This window comes from Phyllobates terribilis, unplaced genomic scaffold (assembly GCF_046119375.1).
Source record: "Phyllobates terribilis strain yellow unplaced genomic scaffold, ASM4611937v1 Scaffold_2__4_contigs__length_985480577, whole genome shotgun sequence".
Lineage (NCBI taxonomy): Eukaryota > Metazoa > Chordata > Amphibia > Anura > Dendrobatidae > Phyllobates > Phyllobates terribilis.
Window position 1 is genome coordinate 370494853 of NW_027362762.1, and position 26709 is coordinate 370521561.

The window sequence follows — 26709 nt, forward strand, 5'->3', positions numbered from 1 at the left end:
GGGTCTCGGGCTCTGCGACAGGGAGTTGGGGCAGGCTTGCGACCATCGGGCACGGGATGTTGTCGTCCCCATTACCTGCTCCCTTTTCTTCAACTCCCTCCGCGGCGTCGTCTCCGGCCGTCGTCCCTCCTGCACCGTCCTCAGAGGCGGACATGCTCCTTGTTGTGGGTGGCGTGCTTCGCTGGCGGGTTCCAGCCTGCTGGGCCATCTCTCTGCTCCATGCGGCCAGTACGTCCCGCTGCACTCGGGCCATCCTCTGAGCCAAGCCCTCCAGTGCGGTCCGTGCATGCTCCCAATCTCTGGGGAGCTGCGCCAGGATCTCCACCAGGCCTTCTGGGGTTGTCGCTTGCAACAGGCTCCTGACCACTGGGTCGGTGCTGCCTGCCTCTCCCTCCATCTCCGGGTACGGCTCCTCCAGACTCCTCTCCAGACTCCTCCAGGCTGCACCCATCTTCTCTGTTCTGTTCTGTATACGCCCATACTGAGGGCGGTCCTGGGGCAACTTGGTGATTGTCAGTTCCAGGGGCAGACCCCCCACGCTGATGGACATCTCAATCATTGCAGTCTCTGCTGGTGGGGGCGGTCTTCGTTTTTGGCGCCATTCTTGGTCCTGGCCCACAATGGGAGGTCGTCTCTTACCACCCTCTGGCACGCCCATAATGGCGTCCGCTCTGCCAGGGCGGGAAATCTTCTTAGATGGCGGGAATCGCTTCCCAGTGGCGGGAAACACTGCAGATGGCGGGAAAAGACTGCAGATGACGGGCAAATGGCGGGAACCGATCCGAGATGGCGTCCGATGGCGGGGACCCTCCGGAACCGGCGGGAGACTTCTTTTTGAGGTAAATGCGAACTATTCTTCAGGCACGCAGTACCCGGTGGTTGCGGGCACGTTATCCTGCCGACTACGCCAAAAGTTGACGCGCCCCCTGGGCCATCTTCAGGGGATACCCGGAGCCGGATCTCGATGGGGGTAGTAGTCCTTGTGGCGGTGACCCGGTCCGTGCCCAGGGTGTCAAACTAAGTGGCAGTCTATGGCAGTAGATGTTAACTTGATTGTCGACTACGCCACCCGTTGAGTGCGGCTTTGAAGCCGCCGCTGCAGAGCAGTCCACTGAGGCCGGTGGTATATGTGCAGCAGTGATGGTATAACCCCCAACGGGAGGGGTATGGCCTCAGGGCAGCAGGTGTAGATGATGGGGGTTGTGATGATGCAGAAAGAAGATTCAGAGTCAGGAGATGCAGTTCAGGGTTTTTACTTACTGGTGTTCTCTTGGTCACTCTGGCCTTGAGTGACCACCCGAGCCGTGCTGCGTCCACCAGGTCCTGGACTCGGCCAACCCCCAGGCAATTCCGGAGCGTGGTCCTGAGCTCCTTTCTGACTCTCCCTTCCTCTGGCCGTTCCCACCAGGGATCCACTTTTGGCCGGCTCCCTCGGGTCTCTTGGTGGTCAAGCCTCCTTTGGGCTCCCTGACCCTATACTCGGTGTGCCTTTCTAGTGGATTTGGTGAGGGTCGTGGCAGATCCTGACCACGACCTCCGGTTCCTGGCTAAGGTTGGTTTTGGCCTCTGCCAGCTTGGGATCCGGTACCCTTGTCCGCCAACCCTTCACCCTTTTGTCTTTATTCTGGGATCTTGGGGTTCCCTTCTTGTCTCCTCTCTGGGTCCTTCTTTTCTCCTCTCTCCCTCTGCAGGCTCTGCTCTGGAGCTGGGCCCAGCCGGAGCCACAGCTCCCTGTCAGCCCTCCTGGCTGAGCTCCTCTGCTCTGCTCCTCAGGCTAAACTCTGACCCTGTTCTAAGATGGTGCCCACCTTATATACTCCCTCTATGTGTGAGCTCAGGTGACCAGCACCCAATGAGCTCCTAGCTTTACCCAGACTACTCCCCCTATCTGCCCCTACACTACCGGGATGTTCCACCCCCCTCCCACTCCAGCCAGGGACAGACGCTGTCGTACCTGCACATAAACTTGGTGGGAGTACCGTAGTTCTGTCCCCCGGAAATGGGATGTATGTAGTGCATGCAGCCTACTGAGCTCAGTCCCACACTCCATCCTTACCCGGGAGTGGAATACCACACCTCTGGCTTGAGGTGTAATACCCCTGTAGCAGCCGAATCCTCAGGGTGCTACATATATACCAGTAGATAGATACAGATAGATAGATACAGATAGATAGATAGATAGATAGATAGATAGATAGTGTAATGCAGCAGCTTGCTAGCATTACTGTAATGGTCCAGGATGTGTTTACCGGACCATGTACCTTCCCCTTTAACTGACTGGTCACATGACCGTGACATCACACAGGTCCTGATGCACACAGTTAAGGTCCTGTCAGTATGTGTATGTGTGTGTGTGCACGGGATGCATATATAAACCCTGCTTAATTTGAGACAGGTGTGTTCGGTGTGAGGCCTGTGGCCTGTGCTCCGTGTGTGTGGGACACCGTTTGTGAGAAGCCTAGTGAGGCCGAGAGTGAAGCCTGGCAGCCTGAAAGGCCGAGCCCGGATCCTGTACGTGGATGCCAGTGGCCTTTGAGGGAGAGCCGGCTTGTTGAGGAACCCTGAAAGGCGCAGGCTGGATGTCAAGTGTGGAAGACATACCAGTAGCCTACGAGGGGACGACGGCTAGAGACCCCTACCTGGGAAGCCACAAAGCCACAGTGGTGGCAAACGTAATGGACTGAAACAGCTAAACCCGGCAAAGGTAATACCCTGTGCTATATGGACATTGTGATATGAACATTGCTATTTTCACCTTGCCGTAAGCTGTAACCTGGAGCAAGTGGGCCTGCGTGCCACTTGGCCCATGAACATTGTGTTAATGTGTGTCGGCGTGCCACGGAGTTGGACCCGGCGAACTGTGGCTTATGAAGTAATAAACTGCAGCATTGTGAGAAAATCCGTAAAGACATTGCACGTGTGCATTGATTGACGCAGCGAAGCGAGTAACCCCAGTATGATGACTAGCGCTGCCTTACAATAGCAATAGTAAAAAGTAGAACAGCACACTTGAAAAAATTCAATGTGGGTGCAAAAAGCCTTCCAAACAAAATACCCAGATTTTGTAAAAGTATATAACAATAAAAAAGGTAGGCAGCACTTCAAATAGTTACCATATGGGCTAAATAAAGTCCAACTTTCCTTGGTAACTATTTGGAGTGCTTCCTACCTTTTTATTGATAGATAGATAGATAGATAGATGCAGTGGCATGTAAAGGTTTGGGTGCCCCTGGTCAAAATTACTGTTATTGTGAACAATTTATGGGTGCATGTCTCCAGAAGCATGAGCTGTGCACTACAAATTATTGTTCACTACAACATATTGGTCACTACAATGTACTGGTCACTACAATGTTCTTGGCACTACAATGGCAGTTTGCAATTTTCAATCAGCAACATCCACTGCTCCTTGTTTCTGGAAAACACCCATGGAATCAAAATCGTCTCTACACCTGTACATAAATTCCGAAAGGGGTATAATTTTCAAAATAGGGTCACTTGAGGGGGGATTCTGCTCTTCTAGCACTTAGGGGCTCTGTATATGGAGTCCGCAAACTATTCTAGGAAAATCTGTGCTCTAGGAGGCAAATAGCGCTCCGTCCCTCCCGAGTCTCGCCATATGGCTAAGCAATACTGTACAACCACATATGGGGTATTTCCACGTTCAGCAGAAATTGTGGGACAAATTTTGGTGCCATTCTTACCCACTTCACTGTGTGAAAATGTAAAATCTGAGGCTGAAACAAAATTTTGGTGGTAAAAATGTAATTGTTTTTTATTCTGTGACCCACCTGTGGTGTCAATATGACCCCTGCACTCCTATATGAATTCATCAAGAGGTGTAGTTTGTAATATGGGGTCACTTGTGAGGGGTTCTGCTGTTCTGGCAGCTCGGAAGCTCTCCTAGTAGGTCATGACATCTGCAAACCATAACAGTAAAATCTGCACTATAGTATGGAGCTCCTTTCCTTCTCAGCTTTGCTCTGTGCCTGAAAAGTATTTCCCGATTAAATGTAGGGTATTGGCGCACAACAAACTGAGGTCCATTTTTTCATATTAGCCCTACCAAAAATTAAAAACTTGGGGATAAAACAACATTTTAGTTGTAAAAATGTAATTATTCTTTCTTCACCGCCCAATGGTATAATTCTGTGAGGCACATGTGGTGTCAATATGATCAATGCACCCCTAGATTAATTCATTAGTGAGTGTAGTTTGTATAATGAGGCCACAAAAATTGGGAGTTTCTGCTGTTCTGGCACCTCATTGGCTCTGCCAATGTGACATGGCCCCCTCAAACCAGTCCAGCAAAATCTGAACTCCAATATGGTGCTTCTTCCCTTCTGAGCTTTGCACTGTACCTCAAAAGTAGTTTTCAACCACATATAGGGTATCGGTATACTTAGGAGCAATTGAAAAAAATATATATTTTTTTCATTTTTACAGATCAACGTTACAAAATTCTGTGAAGCACCTTGGGGTTCAAGGTGCTCACCACATGTCTAGATAAATTCCTTGAGGAGTCTAGTTTTCAAAATGGGGTTACTTGTGGGGGGTTTCCACTGTTTACGCACATCAGGGGCTCTCCAAATGGGACATGGCGTCCGCTAATGATTCCAGCAAATTTTTCTTCAAAAAGTCAAATGATACTCTTTCCCTTCTGAGCCCTGCCATGTGCCCAAACAGTAGTTTTCCCTCACATATGGGGTATCGGTGTACTCAAGAGACATTGCACAACAATTTGTATGGTGCAATTTCTCCTGTTACCTTTCTGAAAATAAAAAAATTGTGGCTAAAATAACATTATTGTGGGAAAAATGTGATTCTTTATTTTCACAGCTCAACATTATAAATTTCTGTGAAGCACCTGGGGAATCAAGGTGCTCAGCAAACATCTAGATACATTCCTTGAGGAGTCTACTTTCTAAAATGGTGCCACTTGTGGGAAGTTTCCACTGTTTAGGCACATTAAAGGCTCTCCAAAGGCGTCATGGCATCCGCTAATGATTCCAGCCAATTTTGCGTTCAGAAAGTCAAACGGTGCTCTTTCCCTTCTGAGCCCTGCCGTACGCCCAAACAGTACTTTTCCCCCACATATGGTGTATTGGCAAACTCAGGAGAAATTGCACAACAATTTTTGGGCTCCATTTTCTCCTGTTGCCCTTGTAAAAATAAAAAAAAATTGGGGCTAAAAGTACATTTTTGTGTAAAAAAAAATAGATTTTTTTCGTTTTCACAGCTCAACATTATAAATTTCTATGAAGCACCTGGGGGTTCAAGGTGCTCACCACACTTCTATGTAAGTTCCTTGAGGGGTGTAGTTTTCAAAACGGGGTCACTTGTGGGAGGTTTCCACTGTTTAGGCACATCAGGGGCTCTCCAAACGTGACATGATGTCCGCTCTTGATTCCAGCCAATTTTGGTTCAAAAAGTTAAATGGTGCTCCTTCCCTTCTGAGCCCTGCTGTGCGTTGAAACAGTATTTTTCCCCCACATATGGGATATTGACGTGCTCAGGAGAAATTGCACAACAAATTTTGGGGTCTATTTTCTCCTGTTACCCTTGTGAAAATAAAGACATATGGATCCAAATTAATACTTTTGTGAAACAAAGTTAAATGTTCATTTTTTCCTTCCATATTGCAAAAATTCCTGTGAAGCACCTGAAGGGTTAATACACTTTTTGAATGTGTTTTGAGCACCTTGAGGGGTGCAGTTTTTAGAATGGTGTCACTTTTGCGTATTTTCTGTCATATAGGCCCCTCAAAGTCACTTCAATTGTGATGTGGTCCCTAAAAAAATGTTTTTTTAAATTTTGTTGGAAAAATGAGAAATCGCTGGTCAACATTTAACCCTTCTAACTTCCTAGCAAAAATAAAAATTATGTTTCAAAAATTGTACTGATGTAAAGTAGACATGTGGGAAATGTTATTAATTAACTATTTTGTGCGACATATCTCTCTGATTTTAGGGCATAAAAATTAAAAGTTTGAAAATTGCAAAATTATCAAAATTTTCACCAAATTTCCGATTTTTTTTCACAAATAAAAGCAAACTATATCGAACTAATTTTACCACTATCATGAACTACAATATGTCAAGAAAAAACTAACTCAGAAACAATGGGATCCGTTGAAGCTTTCCAGAGTTATTACCACATAAAGTGACAGTGGTCAGAATTATAAAATTAGGCCTGGCCGTGAAGGTGAAAACATTCTTGGGGGATGAAGGGGCTAATGCACTTAAAGGGGTTTTCCTATAAACAAAAGTATATTGCACTCAACCGGTCTTAGAATAAAAATAAATTGGATGCATCCATAATTGGATGTTTTTAAAAATGTTTTTCCTGTGCTGAGATAATCTTATAAATGTGCTCCTACTGTGTAATGGCTGCGTCTGACCGTACAGGGACATGGTCTGATCATACCACATCTCCTGGGCAGGTGAGGAAGCAAAAGAATATACAGACATTACAGCATAGGATCTCAACCGATTCTTTCTTTGAGGTAAAATATTGTTTAAAAACAAGCAGTGAAATGTTTTACTCACAGAAAGAATCAGTTGTGATCCCATGCTGTCCTGCCTGTATACTCTTTTGCCTCCCCCTGCCCAGGAGCTGTGGTATGATCAGACCATGTTCCTGTACAGTGAGACACGGCCATTACACAGTACGCAGAAGTAGCACATTTATAAGATTATCTCCGCACAGGGACATTTTTATTAAACACATCCAATTGTGGAGTTTTTTATTCCAAGATCTGTTGATTAAAATATATTTTTGTTCTTGGCACAACCCCTTTAAATATTGGGGAAACTTAAGAAAGTTTTTAGTATGTAAATTGTAAAATATGGATACAATTCTGCATTTGCTTAATGGTAGCTTCTTTTAACCATTCCTCGCTTTATCTCCAATTGTTCCATCTTCACGGCTGACAAACCTGTTGGATTACCATTACAAAAACAATTCCTTCATTTCTCATTCAGCTGGAACCATTCGGAAATCAGCTGGGTAAACTTTAGCTTTCTTCCATGTTTCACTTCCACTGAAAATATTTCACTAGAATTTGTTTAGCAGATAATCAAAGGGTTTTTTCCTATTTAGAGAGGGTCTCAGGGTCTCCTGTCAGTGAAGGGAAAAGGGACATGTGATGTGAAGTAAGATGGTAAGACACCCAAATAATTTATTCCCTAATTGAATTTTCCACCTGCTGCTAGTCTAATTGAATATTATACAAATTTGTAGCTTACATAGGGAAGAATAAAGTATGGGATGCCAGCAATGGAGTCTGGCTTGCAAATCACTGTTGTTCAGAACAAAGAGACAGCGTCTTGGTGAGCAAATATGAGCTGCATTTAAGGAGGCAGGGACGAGTTCCTTCGAAACGCTGTGCAAGAGTTGGAACATGAATAATGCTAGTCAGATTGGAGGAATATCCAAGAATCGCTTAAAGATATCACATCAAAAGATGAAATAAGAATGCCTTTAGCTAGGCAGGGCACTGGAGAGAGCTAATCGGGGCCCACAATTGTCTGAGAGCAGAGGACGTGTCGTGAAGGTGGATATAGTCTACACTAGTATGAGGTGTCTCCAGAGACTGGAGCTTACGCATTTGTAGAGAATGAGATTTTGATGCTTTCATTTAAGGAAAAAAAACAAAACTAATTAGCCAGGAGAGAATAAGGAATGCAAATGTTTCTGAATTAGATGAGAAGGAGATAGCTGAGCCGGCTAATCCATCACTTGTCTGTTCTGTACTGTGGAGATGCAAGCTTCACACAATCTGCCCAGTGCCATTTTACTTGTGCGCTGCAAATCAGTTTGTATTGCAAGGTTAAAAATATAGGAATTCACTTTTAATTAATCATTTTAATGGCAATTAAATGTACATAAGATAATTTAATGTTATAAAATAAGGGAAACATCATAAATGAAGTGATAACATACAGACCTAACAGTACAAGCTGTCTATATATAGTTTATATTAGATTTTTTAACCACCATCATAGAAATTGGAAGGAAAATAACATGGTTTATGTGAAAAAAAAGTTTATCTCCTGGAAGATTCTTTCCTCTTCTAAATTACTTTTCACTTATATAAAATACATTATATGAGACTGGCTTTTATTTTTAAAAAAACGTTGTCTTGGTAAATAAGACTTCTTTATTATGACAGCTAGTGGCCTGTCATGATTCCAGCTCCCAACAGCTGATTTATGAGTCACTGCAGGGAAAATATAGTGATACATGGCTGCCATTCAGACAAATGGGCATCTATGTGCTACATAAACAGCTCATGTCAGTGCCTGGCAGTGGTCCTCCACTTCTCCTCATCGAAGGGACCTTCTTCTATGATGTCCATCTGTCCTAATATCACATATGTAAAAAGGGAGGCAACATAGCAATGGAACGATATGTAAGATAAGGTATATTGGAAAGGATTGTTCTTTACATGTTTAGTCCTTTGGAAGTAATTATCCCAGTTGAGAAACTATTATGTCTTCACAAAGCAGAAGTTAGAGGAGTAACCCGGATATTCTGGCCTTTGTTGCAAGCACACAACCTTGTGCTTCTCCTTTACTACCAATCAATTCTTAAACCATTGTGTCTATTAATGATATGATATCTAGGATACATATATACACATATATCATAAAGCTCCTGGGCACCAGCATAGACACCATTTTCCATGTGTAGTTTATAACATTGGCATCTTATTTGGCAGAAGAACCTGAGGGTACCTAGGATCTGGTACATGACTGCTACCTCTGTACTATAGCTATCCCCATGTATACAGATATATTCATCAGTAACTTAGATCTTCAGCTTCATATGGAAGTCATACATTAGTGTGTATAAAAAATTCACAGCACCACATTCCTAGAATACAGTAGGGTATACTGAGGGGACCCGAGATGTTGGTTCTAATTGTAATTGCAATTTCTGTTATTTCCATACAAAACAATAAAATAAAAAAGGTAATTTACTTTTGTTTCTTTGCTGCAACCTAATTTAAAAAAAAAACTATTACTTTTTGCATTAAAGGTATTGTATAATCAGAAAAGAACCTATTGTATAACACATTTTTTGCACTTTTTTACATCAATTATATATATATATATATATATATATATATATATATATATATATATATATATAATTTTTTTTTTCATATCATGATCTCTATTCAAAATAATAATGAGAAATCTTGGAATTTTCACACTAGCATTAGGGCTACTCTAGAATTACATTAGTACAGGAGTAAATTAGCAGCAGTAAACTGACTCGGACCATGTCTTTTGTATTGAAGAATCTGATGAGCCTGTGCAAAAGTCATTGTTAAGGGAGAGAGAGCAGAGTCAGGTGTGACATCACCTATTGGGATTGGTGGATTCTGTGTTATCGACTGTGTAGATAGGTGTTATCAGTCATTGTAATCCTGCCTCTGATGATAATGAAACTTCTGAAAACTGTTCCTGAAAGAATAGAAAGTAGGAGTCTAAAATCCATCCTGTGGCCAGTGTCAAAAGTGCAAGATTTCAATTTCACTTAAACAGATTGTGAGATATATATAAAATAAAAATTATAATTTTTTAATATATTTAACACAAAACTTGATTTAACAATAGGTAATTTTATGTTTTACATTCCCTTTAAGTCTTACGCGACACGTCTGGCACTGACATTGCTAGGGTTTAGAAGCCAGTGTGCATGTGCTTGATTTGCACAATCTTATTTAAAGACACCAATAACTTTTTTCATTACTGCAATGATACTGTGTAAATACTTAATAAAGGAAACAGACCAAAATTTCAGTTTTGTTATGAAAAAACTTTGTATTCCTCATGCTGCACACCTATGGCTGAATGTCATTGTTTCCCCTCAAATAAATGCTTTAGAACACTTCTCTTAAAAACAATTTATCTCCACTGACACTTGATTACATTAATTTTCACTTGACAAACTCTTAAATGACAAGAATAAGCATTGTGCTATGAAGCTATTGCCACTGTTCATTTCAGATGCTGGATGAATTACTGGGTTCTTCTATCATGACAAGACATTTCCATGTTTTCACAACAATCTTTGCCACTTTAAAGCCGTCCTGAGATAAATTAGGCTATTATCCCCTGATAAGTACCATACGAAAGGTATAGATGCTCAACTGCAAGCACTTTAGCTGGCAAGTATAAATTAATCTCATAATTTTCTCTTTTGTTCTAAGTGGAAATATACTGTCATGTATTTAACTCAACTTTTTAAATAAATCCTGGACTATTTCCTGTCTCTGTAAAAAAAAACAAAAAAACACAAATTTGAAATACAAAAAACCTTAAATGTCCTCTTACTACTTATCTGTTAGTGTTGAACTTTAGGGCTTGTGCAGACAAGCGTATTATACGGACCTGTGCTGTCCAAGCAAGGATCGAGAACACACTGACCAATGTAAATCTATAGGGCTGTTTAGATGTCCGAAGTTGCTTTTTTTTTAAATCGCAGCCTGACCTATTCTTTTCCATATCTCAGATTAGACTCGACTGTAGAAGTCTATGTGTATGCCTAAAAAAAATCGGATCCCATACGGACTGATCATTTGTGTAGCATTCGATTTTTACGGATACATTGCCATCATTAGCCTAGGAAACTGTATTTGATCATGTCCATTTTAAAATGTCAATACACAAACACGGATGTCACACGGATGAAACACAGACAAACAGATGGATGGCACATGGGATGAATACGGATGAAAAAATTTTCTGGATGAAAATCGACCCATTCATCTGACCCCAGCCTTAAACTGGGTGAAAGTAGTGCAACGTCTAATCAATCAGATTACTTAAACACTCAACAGCAGCACAGACTATTTAAAGTGTACCTGTCATTCGAGGTACTATTCATACTATTTATGGCCGTCATACGACTTGTATCCTTCATTTTTCACAGATTCTCTCTGTAGGCTCCAGCTCTGATTTTCTCTTCTCTTTGATATATTGGGTAGAAATTAGCTGCTATATCTCCAAAAAGTGCAGAGACAGGAGTCCTGGTCTTTTCTTTGTTTGTTAGACACCCTCAATTTCAGGAGTACTATGGAGAACATTATACAGTACAGTAGCACTGAGCAGTGTAGCTGTGAAGCCATCATTGGGAGAGATAAACACTTACTAGGAAGCTGCAGCAGGATCTCTCTAGCTCTCTCTCCTTGCTTCTCCCTCCTCCTACCCATCACCTCTCTATAGCCTCCATTAAGTAGTTGTGATTTCACAAATAAGTTAGCAGGCAGTTCTTTTAGTTTTGATCGATAAGAATTTTAATAGTTTTTAGAGTGAATGATTAGTTCAGGAGGCTGAGGGAGGAGAAGTGGCTTAAATGTGGAGAAAGAAGGGGTTCATCTAGAAAAAGAAGCATGATTATCTGATAAGATTTGGTGTAAAATTTCTTATATATGCTTTTACTATGGAAATATTCTGAATCGACAGTTACCATTAAAGGGAACCTGACAAGTGATATATGCTGCCCAAACCATGGACAGCATGTATCAGCTACTGACTGTACGATCGATCACAGTTATGTATGTTTGACTCATGACTATGAAAAATATACTTTTAATAACTGCTGGGGGACTGGGCCGCACTGTGCACTAGTCGAACAGGTGGGTCCCTGGCAGTTTCTCCCCACCCGCGGACAGTGACTGACAGGTCTCGGCCAATATGCGTATGAAGGCAGAGACTTGTCAGTCACTGTCAGCGGGCGGAGAGAAGCCGGCAGCTATTAAAAGAATGCCGCAGCATTTCAGAGTCCAACATACATGGCTGTGATCGTACAGCCAGTAGCCGATATATGCTGCCCTCAGTTTGGGCAGCATGTATCACCTGTCAGATTCCCTTTGAAAGAAATTATCCTGTATTATGATACTAAGCATAACCGTATAATATTTCCTAAATAATAGCATGCTACTATATTTCTGTTTCCGTTCTAAACTCAACATTGGTCCTATGAATTCACAATGGTGTTCTACCAAATGACAGTGTTATGGAAGTGCATCAAGACTAACAACAGCAGGACGTAAAAGTCCCTGTAATGCAGGAGAGGCAGGGCTTGTAACTGGCACCATAACAGGAAATGTTATGCACTTATGTGGTAGATACACATCTTAAAGGGAATCTGTCACCCTTTTGAGGTTTGGGAGTTAATAATATGGGCGTACAGGTTGTATACAGCTGAAATTAGTCATACCTGTGTGCCTCCTGGAAGTGGCCTTGTTAAGTAAAAATCGTCATTGGGGCGTGCTCTGCCTGGAAGATAAGACTGCCTCCGATCTTCATTATACAAGTTTTCTCCTCCCCTTCTCTTCAGACGTCCCTTTCATGTCGTGTGCACGGCCAGAAATCCCGCGCCTGCGCATCCTGCCAGCCGTCGCTCCCCTGCTCTGTTCCTCCCTTCTATAGGCAGTGCAGGCGCCGGAGAGTGACTGTAAATTCTGGTCCCGGTGATCTCCGCGCACGGTAGGTGAATTCAGTGCAGAATGCCCAGGCGCGGGATTTCCAGCCCCGCAAATGACATGAAAGGGATGATTTTTATTCAACAAGGCCACATCCAGGAGGCATACAGGTATGACTAATTCCATTTGTATTAAACCTGTACGCCCATATTATTAACTCCAAAACATCAGAAGGGTGACAGATTCCCTTTAAAAAATATATGCTTACAGCTGTCACATTCTTACTGCTCTTGCATAATGATGGGGTGAGTGGTACCCATTCTCATTTTTAACTGTTCTGCAGAACGCATTCAGAGAAAAGGAGGGGACCTCGTCATGAAAACGTTGCACTGGTTCCATCAAGGTATTGTAGGATTATATAGAGATATAGACACACAACAAGAGATTATTGTGATTTTGTGGCTGAGAAGAAAGATGTTTAAAAATACATGTAACACATTTCCCAAAACACATTGGTTCCAACTAAAACAGAACTTTTACTGGATTATCCACATAAGCTTCCATTATTTTACTCAGAAGACACGGAAAACAAATTTCACAAAATCTAATGGTGTCACTCTCAACCTGGCCCAAATCCCCTTGTCCTAATTATATGTAAATGTGTTAGTGGATACCATGAATAAAAGCTGTAAGGAATGCAGATTACCATATCACAAAGGATCACTGCTCATTTCTGCAGCCGAGCCACGAGAATCAGCCTAAAACTCCACATAATCTTTCTAAATTAAAAATGAACAACTCTTCTGGGCTTCTAATTAAGTGTGAAATTTTATCTTAACTCTGTTGCTGATTTTCACATGTTTAATATAAACATTTATCAGGATGTAAGCGCCTGCGGGGGGAAGCAGTGACGTGTAGAATAAGGGGGGACTGACTGACAAAGGAAGGCAAAGAAAACAAGTGGATATAAGAGAAGACTTGGTGTGACCTCAGGATTGGATTCAGACAATATAAGTGCATACTTGTACAAACTGAAAAATTGATTAGAGAACGCCTTCAAAGAGAAAACAGCATTTCACAGTTTAGCTGCCAGCCTCAGCATATTATAGCATTATATGTGAAGAATACAGAGCATTGAATGGCTCCATACACTTCAATGTAAAGGCATTTAGTACTTGCCCTCTTCAATAGTTAAAAGCTTGTTCTGACTAGTATATTAAGTAAATGCACTATGAGAGCATAACGTCTAAAATAAGTTATCCAGGGGTTAAATGGAAGTCAGTCAGGTGAATATTACATTTCAGAAATCATTACCAGCATATCTAAGGATTTGACATATGTTACAGACAGTACAGAGAAAAAGGACAGGGAGGTTAGAAAAAGCCATTTTGACTTAGGTGAGAAATGACTTTTGAAATTTTGTTGGGGCTAATCCAATTTGCGAATGAGTAACACAATTATTATCCTGTAGGACAGTGGTCCCCAGCGTTTCTTTCGTTGAGAGCCACATTCAGTTCTGATATATGTTTGCGAGCCACGTCCAGAGGCCACCGAGTAATCACATCCAGCTCCTGCTCTCCCCTTCCCCACAGTAGTGGAACCTAGAGCCCCAATTAATGACATCCAAAGCTTCCCCATAGAAATGACAGTGAGGTAGTACACTTAGATCCAGAGGTTCCCACCTTACCTACCTGCAGTATTCTCACATCAAGCACCCCCACCACACTATTTAACCTAGCTCCTCAGACTGACAGTACCATCCTCTGTCCAGCTTAGCACTTACTTATCTCTCATACCACAAGGCCAGTATATGTGCTTCCAGATCTACTCTTCATGTTTGTGGCTACTCAAAAAAAGTCACCATCTGGAAACCTACTTCATAGCTGTTTGGGAGACCTGATGCTACTGTACCAAGCTGACACACAGCAGCGAGCCACACATCAATGGACCACGAGCTACAAGTGGCTCCGGAGCCACAGGTTAGGTACCCCGCTGTAGGATAAAAGTAAGAGCAGGTTTACAGCACCCAACTTGAAGTGTTACCACCAATCAGTTCCTTGTTAGATGATCGGTGGTCATTCAATAACTTGTTTTAATCATACAGACCACATTTCCAATGCCCTCAGAACAATCAGCAATAGATCATTCTGTAGGCATAGTTTGTCATTCTTCTCTGCAGCACATGTCCTGTTTACACAGGAAACGTGCTGCCGAGAATGATGATATTAAGGCAGAAAAGCACTTCACCTAACAAACAAGCATTTTGCTTGTGCATTGGGTGATTGGCAGCCTCCTTATACTGCCCGATTATTGTAAATGGAGCATTTCTATCACTGCCCCTTCATGATAATCATACAGTGTAAATGCAACTTTAGGCTTACACTTTTTCCTCCTAACTCCATCATAGATATGCTTCCTCTGCTCAGCAAAATGTGCATGCTTTCTCAATGGGGAGATGGAAGTAATCCACTGCCAGACGCCTCTAGCGGCAGCTTATCTTCCTTGATAGCGAAATGATCAGGCGTGTTAAAATAACATGATTGATCCTTCTTTTCCCCAATATTTAAAATTAGGGTAAGTTGCGACACCCTCTTTAAAAGATAGATGGATTTCCAGTCCCACCCAAATTTAATGTGTGTGGTCACCATACGATACAGGTAATCCAACACTACTAAAACTTACAATAAATACTTGTTAGTCAGTTTTTAATAAATGCCTACCAGGGTTTCTTAATTCTAAAAGTGGGTCATAACTGAATGGCCGTCTTTATCCATCAGAGAACTCTTTTCAAACATCAAGATTAGTCCAGTCTGGTCTTTTCTTTGTCTCATATGTCCTCTTTATAGTACCACAATATTTCATATGTTTTAATAATATCCTCAATTTATAACACATTTTTGAACATGTTTTAGGGTAGCTTATAAAAATGTTTTGAATGTTGAACTGGTGGAAAACTTGTCTGATGCATGATAGTCACTTCCTAGCCCAAACTACAAAATAATGGCTATTATTAACATAGATTCAAAGGCATATGTGGGCGATCAGTGCAATATCTGAATAGCAGTGAAATGCTGCATGTGTCATCTATTATTCCTCCATGCTTCAGGACATAACATTTTCTTAGGTTGATGGTGCATTGACCTTGATAATTCCCCCACAGGGTCCAGTCTTAGATATAATATGCCTCGGTTCCTATTGCTTACCCAGTAATAGCTAATGCTGTGTAGTAGCTCTCTAGATGAATGATATTTATGATCATCACAGACTCAATTTGATTTTTGTGGCACCCACTGATTTAATGCTGTTGGGGGGAACAAGTATTGGAGATGTTAGATTTTAACACTTGTTCCCTTGGTGTTAAGCAGCTATAAAAGTGTCTGCGCACAGCTAATCCCCTCCACTAAATAGAGTATTGGCAGATACAAGCATGGATTGTTAATGGGAAGGAGTGATTATGCCCCCCATTACTCCAGGGCAATGTCACGCTGTCTCTGTATACTGGAGGTAGGGGGCCTAAGCTGACCCTAAGCTGGGGCCCTGACTAATCCCTCAACCTGGAGGTACTGTTAAAGGTACAGAGGTCCAGGCCGCCAGCGTAACCCCTACCTCCTGAAGATCCCTGCACCTCAGTAATCTAGTCCTGAGAAGGACCCCGATCACAACCAAAGGGAACAAGAAATAATATGCCCAAACACAGTATTTAGACGAACGAGACAGTACAAGGGAAAAACCAAAACCACCTTGCATACAAACAACTTCTCAACTACAACAGAGGGAAAACCAACGGGAAAGGAGATAAATGATAAAGCGAGGAAAGGGAAAAAACACTTCCAAGTACACTTATCTCAGCAACTCCAAACACCACGATCCGCTCTGTCAGTCTGAATGAAATGCTTTCACCGACACCTCCCAGACAGACCAGCAGGTATATGAAGGAGTCTCACTACAGAAGTATTGATTGCAGCTGGGCGAGGCTGGACCTCATCTAGCCCAGAGAGAGAGAGAGAATTAACTCCCTCACTGCCGAGAAACACAAAGCACCAACAAGTCAGCTGCGAGAAGTCAGGCTGTGTACTCGTGACGATCTTCGTGGCAACACACCCGTGACAGGCAAGCAGATAAGTGAAGAAAAGTCCTGATTCAGATGTGATTTTATTATCTGCATAAGGTGCTGAACTGTTAGGCCACGTTCACATGTTCAGTATTTGGTCAGTATTTTAACTCAGTATTTGTAAGCCAAAACCAGGAGTGGGTGATAAATACAGAAGTGGTGACGTGTTTCTATTCTACTTTTCCTCTGATTATTCCACTCATGGTTTTGACTTACAAACACTGAGGTAAAAAACTCAAATACTCTATGTTTGCTCATGGCCTTAAAGGGGTTTTTCCATGAACAAAAGTTGATTTTAATCAATAGATCTTGGAATAATAATAACTTCCTCAACTGGATGTGTTTAAATAAAATGTTCCTGTGCTGAGATAATCTTATAAATGTGTCCCTGCTGTGTACTGTGTAATGGCTGTGTCTGACCGTACAGGAACATGGTCTGATCATACCACATCTCCTGGGCAGGGGAGGAAGGAAAAGAATATACTGACAAGACAGCAGGGGGGCAGGGGATCACAGCTGATTTTTTTTGTGAGGTAAAGCGTTTCCCTGCCTGATTTTAAACAATGTTTTACTTCAAAGAAAGAATCATTTTCGATCCACAGCTGTAATGTCTGTATCCTCTCCTGCCCAGGAGATGTGGTATGATCAGACCATGTCCCTGCACAGTCAGACACAGAGATTACACACTACACAGCAGGGGCACATTTATAAGATTATCTCAGCACAGGAACATTTTATTTAAACACATTCAATTGTGAAACTTATTATCATTCCAAGATCTATTGATTAAAAAGAACTTTTGTTCGTGGGAAAACCCCTTTAATTTATGATTGTAATTGCTAATGTATAATATAATATACAGTACAGACCAAAAGTTTGGACACATCTTCTCATTGAAAGATTTTCTGTATTTTCATGACTATGAAAATTGTACATTCACACTGAGGCATCAAAACTATGAATTAACACATGTGGAATTATATACTTAACAAAAAAGTGTGAAACAACTGAAAATATGTCTTATATTCTAGGTTCTTCAAAGTAGCCACCTTTTGCTTTGATGACTGCTTTGCACACTCTTGGCATTCTCTTGATGAGCTTCAAGAGGTAGTCACCGGAAATGGTTTTCACTTCACAGGTGTGCCCTGTCAGGTTTAATAAATGGGATTTCTTGCCTTATAAATGGGGTTGAGACCATCAGTTGTGTTGTGCAGAAGTCTGGTGGATACACAGCTGATAGTCCTACTGAATAGACTGTTAGAATTTGTATTATGGCACGAAAAAAGCAGCTAAGTAAAGAAAAACGAGTGGCAATCATTACTTTAAGAAATGAACGTCAGTCAGTCCAAAAAATTGGGAAAACTTTGAAAGTGTCCCTAAGTGCAGTTGCAAAAACCATCAATATCTACAAAGAAACTGGCTCACATGAGGACCGCCCCAGGAAAGGAAGACCAAGAGTCAACTCTGCTTCTGAGGATAAGTTTATCCGAGTCACCAGCCTCAGAAATCGCAGGTTAACAGCAGCTCAGATTAGAGACCAGGTCAATGCACACAGAGTTCTAGCAGCAGACACATCTCTTCAACAACTGTTAAGAGGAGACTTTGTGCAGCAGGCCTTCATGGTAAAATAGCTGCTAGGAAACCACTGCTAAGGACAGGCAACAAGCAGTAGAGACTTGTTTGGGCTAAAGAACATAAGGAATGGACATTAGACTTGTGGAAATCTGTGCTTTGGTCTGATGAGTCCAAATTTGAGATCTTTGGTTCCAACCACCGTGTCTTTGTGCGACGCAGAAAATGTGAACGGATGGACTCTACATGCCTGGTTCCCACCGTGAAGCATGGAGGAGGAGGTGTGATGGTGTTGGGGTGCTTTGCTGGTGACACAGTTGGGGATTTATTCAAAATTGAAGGCATACTGAACCAGCATGACTACCACAGCATCTTGCAGTGGCATGCTATTCCATCCGGTTTGCGTTTAGTTGGACCATCATTTATTTTTCAACAGGACAATGACCCCAAACACACCTCCAGGCTGTGTAAGGGCTATTTGACCAAGAAGGAGAGTGATGGGGTGCTACGCCAGATGACCTGGCCTCCACAGTCACCAGACCTGAACCCAATCGAGATGGTTTGGGGTGAGCTGGACCGCAGAGTGAAGGCAAAAGGGCCAACAAGTGCTAAGCATCTCTGGGAACTCCTTCAAGATTGTTGGAAGACCATTTCCGGTGACTACCTCTTGAAGCTCATCAAGAGAATGCCAAGAGTGTGCAAAGCAGTCATCAAAGCAAAAGGTGGCTACTTTTGAAGAACCTAAAATATAAGACATATTTTCAGTTGTTTCACACTTTTTTGTTAAGTATATAATTCCACATGTGTTAATTCATAGTTTTGATGCCTTCAGTGTGAATGTACAATTTTCATAGTCATGAAAATACAGAAAAATCTTTAAATAAGAAGGTGTGTCTAAACTTTTGGTCTGTACTGTATATACATTATACATATAATGTACTAGCTATTGATCGCGTTCTACTCCCGGGTGGAGAGCATTTTTATTGGTATATGGTCTCCCATGCTGGTATGTGCTCCCCCCATCCTGGTATTTGTGCTTCCCCCATCCTGGTATTTGTGCTGTCCCCATCCTGGTATGTGTTCTCCCCAATCCAGTTCCACCATCCTGTTATGTGCTGCCCTCATCCCTATCCTGGTATGCATGGCACGCCTCATCCCTATCCTGGTATGCATGGCACCCCTCACCCCCAATCCTGGTACGCATGGCACCCCTCACCCTCAATCCTGGTATGCATGGCACCCCTCACCCCCATCCTGGTATGCATGGCACCTCTCACCACTAATCCTGGTATGCATGGCACCCCTCACCCCCAATCCTGGTGCGCATGGCACCCCTCACCCTCGATCCTGGTACGCATGGCACCCCTCACCCCCAATCCTGGTATGCATGGTACCTCTCATCCCCCAATCCTGGTATGCGTGGTACCCCTCATCCCCCAATCCTGGTATGTGTGGTCCCCTCACCCCTAATCCTGATATGCATGGTCCCCTCATCCCCCAATCCTGGTTTGCATGGCACCCCTCACCCCTCAATCCTTGTATGCATGGCACCCCTCATCCCCAACCCTGGTATGCATGGCACCCCTCATTTCAAATCTGGCATACATCGCACCCCTCATCCCAATCCTGGTATGTATGGTACCCAACCCCTCATCCTGGTATGCATGGCTTTCTCATCCCCAATCCTGGTATGTATGACCCCCTCATCCTTATCCTGGTATGCATGGTACCCCTCATCCTCCAATCCTGGTATGCATGGTACCCCTCATCCTCCAATCCTGGTATGCATCGTACTGCTCATCCCCCAATCCTGGTATGCATGGTACCCCTCATCCCCCAATCCTGGTATGCATGGCATCCCTCATCCCCAATCCTGGTATGCATGGCACCCCATATCCCCAATACTGGCATGCATGGTGCCCCTCATCCTGATATGTATGGCACCCCATCCCTCATCCTGGTATGCATGGTACCCCTCATCCCTATCTTGGTATACATAGTACCCCTCATCCCTATCCTGGTATGCATGGTCCCCCTCATCCCCCAATCCTGGTATGCATGGTACCCCTCATCCCCCAATCCTGGTATGTGTGGTCCCCTGACCCCCAATCCTGGTATGCATGGTCCCCTCACCCCCAAGCCTGGTATGCATGGTCCCCTCATCCCCCAATCCTGGTATGCATGGCACCCCTCACCCCTCAATCCTGGTATGCGTGATACCCCTTATCCCCCAATCCTGGTATGTGTGGCCCCCTCATCCACCAATCCTAGTATGCATGGTCCCCTCACCCCCCAATCCTGGTGTGCATGGTCCCCTCATCCCCCAATCCTGGTATGCATGGTCCCCTCAACCCCCAATCCTGGTGTGCATGGTCCCCTCATCCCCCAATCCTGGTATTCATGGCACCCCTCACCCCTCAATCCTGGTATGTATGGTACCCCTCATCCCCCAATCCTGGTATGCGTGGCCCCCTCATCCCTCAATCCTGGTATGCATGGTCCCTCACCCCCAATCCTGGTGTGCATGGTCCCCTCATCCCCCAATTCTGGTATGCATGGTCCCCTCACCCCCAATCCTGGTGTGCATGGTCCCCTCATCCCCCAATCTGGGTATGCATGGTACCCCTCATCCCCCAATCCTGGTATGCATGGTACCCCTCATCCCCCAATTCTGGTATGCATGGTACCCCTCATCCCCTAATCCTGGTATGTGTGGTCCCCTCACCCCCAATCCTGGTATGCATGATCCCCTCACCCCCAAGCCTGGTATGCATGGTCCCCTAATCCCTCAATCCTGGTATGCATGGTCCCCTAATCCCACAATCCTGGTATGTGTGGCCCCCTCATCCCTCAATCCTGGTATGTATGGTACCCCTCATCCCCCAATCCTGGTATGTGTGGCCCCCTCACCCCCCAATCCTTGTATGCATGGTACCCCTCATCTCCCAATCCTGGTATGTAAGTCCCCCTCACCCCCCAATCCTGGTATGCATGGTACTCCTCTGCACACAAACAAAAAAAATAAACACTTATACTCACCTTTCTTCCCTGTGCTCCAGCGAAGCTGTGTCCTCTTCTGCTGGAGGTCGGGGGAGGAGTGCGGCGCAAATGTGTCTTCAGTAAAATGGCGCCGGATATATGCGCATGCGCTGATTCCGACACCTTCACTCCACTCCCGGTCTCCGGCCACAAGAGAGGCGCCGCGGTAACGCTCCCCCCGGTAAGGTAAGTATGTACGTATGACGCCGGAGATCGCGGTATGCGTTCAGTGTCTACGCATACCTCGATCTCCGGAGCCATACACTCCTCTTACCTGTAATGGCTCCATGCGTTCTTCTGTCTGGAGCCAGACTGCGCATCGCGAATGCGCAGTCTGTAGAGGCTTCAGACAGAGGGACGCTTGGCCGATTATATAATGTATGACTGCCTTACAGTCTGTGCACACGTTGCAGTTTTGTCCCATTTGCAGATTTGTCAAAAAATCTGAAGGATTTTCTAGTGCCAGCAAAGTGAATAAGATTCCTGAGGTCTCATGCAGACGTTGCTTATTTTTTGCTTGCAGATTTGGAGCAGATTTAAATCTGCAGCATGTCGATTCAGCGTTTTTGCTGCAGATTCACTCATACTATTGAGTGGGGAAAATTCTGCAACAAAAACGCCTAGGGAAAACATGGCAAAAACGCGTCTATTTTATGCAATGATGTCTGTAAAGTGCTGTGGAAATTAATGGTCCAGCCCTTATATTTTTCCAATCTCTGGAGCTCACGGTCTGTTTATTTTAGAACAGTAGGCATTAAATCAGTAATAATACAGTCATAGCAAAGGTCCAATTGCTAGTGATCAGCGTAGATGTCTAGATATGGCAGATCTTAGTGACTCCTGCATCTGGCTACATAATTTAATCATTCTACATCTGTTGTTATAAAATGTTTCTTTCCCAGAGTTATTGAGAAAAGTCGCTAGAAGTCTCTATTAACATATGAAATCCCCCGGTAAGCTGATTAGTTCACAATCACAATATCAGGTCGAAAACTGGTACAGGTTAACAAATTGGAACGCTGGTAGATATCTATAAGATGGGAATGATGACTCATGACAGGTTTTTTTTCTAGTCATTACAATACACATACACAGCGGTACTAGAAAGCTTATTATGCCCTCATAATGTTTGCATGCATTTTATCTAAAAGGTGTTTGTCTGCCTCTAATTCACAATACTTGATAAAATCCAATTGAATGAAGGAAATGAAACACAACTATACTCTATATAACATACATTGTCATTTATCTTGCTCCAATATTAAAAAAAAATATAAAAAAATCTCACATTCTGGCAGCACAGTGGATGATGCTTCTGTGAATTTTTTTTAATAAATCATCATTTACCATGTAGTCTAGCTTTGTGACCTACATAAAATTGTTCAACTCCATATAGAGATATATAGTAAAAAACAAAAATGCCTCCATACTTTTAAAGTTAAAATTTAGAATTTAAAAATTCAGTTAAAGGGGTTGTTGTCACCTTTCAAAAAAACTTTTCCTGATGTATAGGAAGTAGAAAAACCAACTCTGCTTTATTCACCCTCCTGGGGTCCAGCAAAATGTCTACACTGCAGCCTCAGCTCAGTCTGTGCTATCTGAGAGGGTACGTACAGCACAGTTTGTTTGTTTTTTCAACTAACTGTGCCAATAGGAAAAAATTGTCCGAAAGAAGACAACCCCTTTAACTCAGATTATGACTGGCATTTCATACAGCTTTTTAAACAGTAGTGTGCAGGAGTAGGATGTAGCAAATATAGATAGATAGATAGATAGATAGATAGATAGATAGATAGATAGATAGATAGATAGATAGATAGATAGACAGTACAGACCAAAAGTTTGGACACACCTTCTCATTTAAAGATTTTTCTGTATTTTCATGACTATGAAAATTGTACATTCACACTGAAGGCATCAAAACTATGAATTAACACATGTGGAATTATATACTTAACAAAAAAGTGTGAAACAACTGAAAATATGTCTTATATTCTAGGTTCTTCAAAGTAGCCACCTTTTTGCTTTGATGACTGCTTTGCACACTCTTGGCATTCTCTTGATGAGCTTCAAGAGGTAGTCACCGGAAATGGTTTTCACTTCACATCTGTGCCCTGTCAGGTTTAATAAGTGGGATTTCTTGCCTTATAAATGGGGTTGGGACCATCAGTTGTGTTGTGCAGAAGTCTGGTGGATACACAGCTGATAGTCCTACTGAATAGACTGTTAGTTGCTTTTTTCTTGCCATAATACAAATTCTAAGTAAAGAAAAACGAGTGCCCATCATTACTTTAAGAAATGAAGGTCAGTCAGTCCGAAAAATTGGGCAAACTTTCGAAGTGTCCCCAAGAGCAGTTGCAAAAACCATCAAGCGCTACAAAGAAACTGGCTCACATGAGGACCGGTCCAGGAAAGGAAGACCAAGAGTCACCTCTGCTTCTGAGGATAAGTTTATCCGAGTCACCAGCCTCAGAAATCGCAGGTTAACAGCAGCTCAAATTAGAGACCAGGTCAATGCCACACAGAGTTCTAGCAGCAGACACATCTCTACAACAACTGTTAAGAGGAGACTTTGTGCAGCAGGCCTTCATGGTAAAATAGCTGCTAGGAAACCACTGCTAAGGACCGGCGACAAGCAGAAGAGACTTGTATGGGCTAAATAACACAAGGAATGGACATTAGACCAGTGGAAATCTGTGCTTTGGTCTGATGAGTCCAAATTTGAGATCTTTGGTTCCAGCCACCGTGTCTTTGTGCGACGCAGAAAAGGTTAACGGATGGACTCTACATGCCTGGTTCCCACCGTGAAGCATGGAGGAGGAGGTGTGATGGTGTGGGGGTGCTTTGCTGGTGACACTGTTGGGGATTTATTCAAAATTGAAGGCATACTGAACCAGCATGGGTACCACAGCATCTTGCAGCGGCATGCTATTCCATCCGGTTTGCATTTAGTTGGACCATCATTTATTTTTCAACAGGACAATGACCCCAAACACACCTCCAGGCTATGTAAGGGCTATTTGACCAAGAAGGAGAGTGATGGGGTGCTACGCCAGATGACCTGGCCTCCACAGTCACCAGACCTGAACCCAATCGAGATGGTTTGGCATGAGCTGGACCGCAGAGTGAAAGCAAAAGGGCCAACAAGTGCTAAGCATCTCTGGGAGCTCCTTCAAGATTGTTGGAAGACCATTTCCGGTGACTACCTCTTGAAGCACATCAAGAGAATGCCAAGAATGTGCAAAGCAGTCATCAAAGCAAAAGGTGGCTACTTTGAATAACCTAGAATATAAGACATATTTTCAGTTGTTTCACACTTTTTTGTTAAGTATATAATTCCACATGTGTTAATTCATAGTTTTGATGCCTTCAGTGTGAATGTACAATTTTCATAGTCATGAAAATACAGAAAAATCTTTAAATGAGAAGGTGTGTCCAAACTTTTGGTCTGTACTGTATATACATATATATATTGTGAGGCAGTGACCGGGATCATATACGAGGGACGTTATATATCCCCCAGAATGTGTACAGAGACCTATTAAATCCATTGGAGTGCATTACAGTCACAAACTCACCTGCGGCTGCAATGCAGGAATGAAGGTGAGCAATGACCTAGTTAGGCTATCTGGCTAAGGCAGATTAGTAAAACCCGGCAGGGCCTTCATTTCTTGGAGGAGGCTACAGGAAGGCAGTGGGGTGGCCTCCTCCCTCCAACCTGGGTTTTCCAGTGGCTCTTGCCACAGGTCCTTTAAAAACTCTGCATTAAAGATTAGTGTTGTTCAGTGTTGGGACCTGCTAGGAACATAACAAGAAAGCTTGACGAGCATATGTGTAGCTGAACCTATGCCTGGGAAGGCTCTGCACCCATCAGGCTCTGAGTGGCCCGGCGCGGCCGTTGCCCATGGCAACCGTTGTTATGGACTGATGTTAACCCGGCTGTGAACCGGAGGATTTTCTGTTTTACCCGTGAGTGCTGAATAAAAGCTGCTTATGTTGAACTTGCTTGGGTCACTGTCTCAGTTACTGCACAGTGTGAACACCGCCGCCTTACAATATATATACAGTGCCTTGTGAAAGTATTTGGCCCCCTTGAACTTTTCTACCTTTTGCCACATTTCTGGCTTCAAACATAAAGGTATAAAATTCTAATTTTTGGGGGAAGGATCAACAACAAGTGGAACACAATCATGAAGTGAAATGAAATTTATTGGATATTTAAACTTTTTAAAAAAATTAAAAACTGAAAAGTGAGGCGTGCAATATTATTCAGCCCCCTTGAGCTATTACTTTGTAGCACCACCTTTTGCTGCGATTTCAGCTGCAAGTCGCTTGGGGTATGTCTCTATCAGTTTTGCACATTGAGAGGCTGAAATTCTTGCCCATTCTTCCTTGCAAAACAGCTCGAGCTCAGTGAGGTTGGATGGAGGGCGTTTGTGAACATCAGTTTTCAGCTCTTTCCACAGATTCTCGATTGGATTCTGGTCTGGACTTTGACTTGGCCATTCTAACACCTGGATACGTTTATTTTTGAACCATTCCATTGTAGATTTTGCTTTATGTTTGGGATCATTGTCTTGTTGGAAGATAAATCTCCATCCCATTCTCAGGTCTTTTGCAGACTCCAACAGGTTTTCTTCCAGAATGGTCCTGTATTTGGTTCCGTCCATCTTCCCATCAATTTTAACCATCTTCCCTGTCCCTGCTGAAGAAAAGCAGGCCCAAACCATGATGCTGCCACCACAATGTTTGACAGTGGGGATGGTGTTTTGAGGGTGATGAGCTGTGTTGCTTTTACGCCAAACATATCGTTTTGCATTGTGGCCAAAAAGTTCGATTTTGGTTTCATCTGACCAGAGCACCTTATTCCACATGTTTGGTGTGTCTCCCAGGTGGCTTTTGACAAACTTCAAACTAAACTTTTTATGGATATCTTTGAGAAATGGCTTTCTTCTTGCCACTCTTCCATAAAGGCCAGATTTGTGCAGTGTACGACTGATTGTTGTCCTATGGACAGACTGTCCCACCTCAGCTGTAGATCTCTGCAGTTCATCCAGAGTGATCATGGGCCTTTTGGCTGCATCTCTGATCAGTCTTCTTTTTGTTCGAGATGAAAGTTTAGAGGGACGGCCGGGTCTTGGTAGATTTGCACTGGTCTGATACTCCTTCCATTTCAATATGATCGCTTGCACAGTGCTCCTTGAGATGTTTAAAACTTGGGAAATCTTTTTGTATCCAAATCTGGCTTTAAACTTCGCCACAACAGTATCTCGGACCTGCCTGGTATGTTCCTTGGTCTTCATGATGCTCTCTGCACTTGGAACAAAACCCTGAGACTATCACAGAGCAGGTGCATTTATACGGAGACTTGATTACACACAGGTGGATTCTATTTATCATTACCAGTCATTTAGGACAACATTGGATCATTCAGAGATCCTCACTGAACTTCTGGAGTGAGTTTGCTGCACTGAAAGTAATGGGGCCGAATAATATTGGACGCCCCACTTTTCCGTTTTTAATTTTTTTAAAAAGTTTAAAATATCCA

At 43.1% G+C, this 26709-nt stretch overlaps 1 protein-coding gene across 14 annotated transcripts in view; it reads left to right on the forward strand.

Moving 5' to 3' along the window:
• Positions 1–26709, forward strand: part of DMD (dystrophin) — a 3940859-nt gene that overhangs the window by 3682103 nt on the left and 232047 nt on the right. For 11 of the 14 annotated variants that reach the window (XM_073664716.1, XM_073664719.1, XM_073664714.1 and 8 more), the window contains one exon: positions 12783–12842. The exons of the other annotated variants lie outside the window; for them this stretch is intronic. In XM_073664716.1, coding sequence (XP_073520817.1) covers positions 12783–12842 — 60 coding nt within the window. The remainder of the gene's footprint in view (positions 1–12782; positions 12843–26709) is intronic. 14 annotated transcript variants of the gene reach the window in all.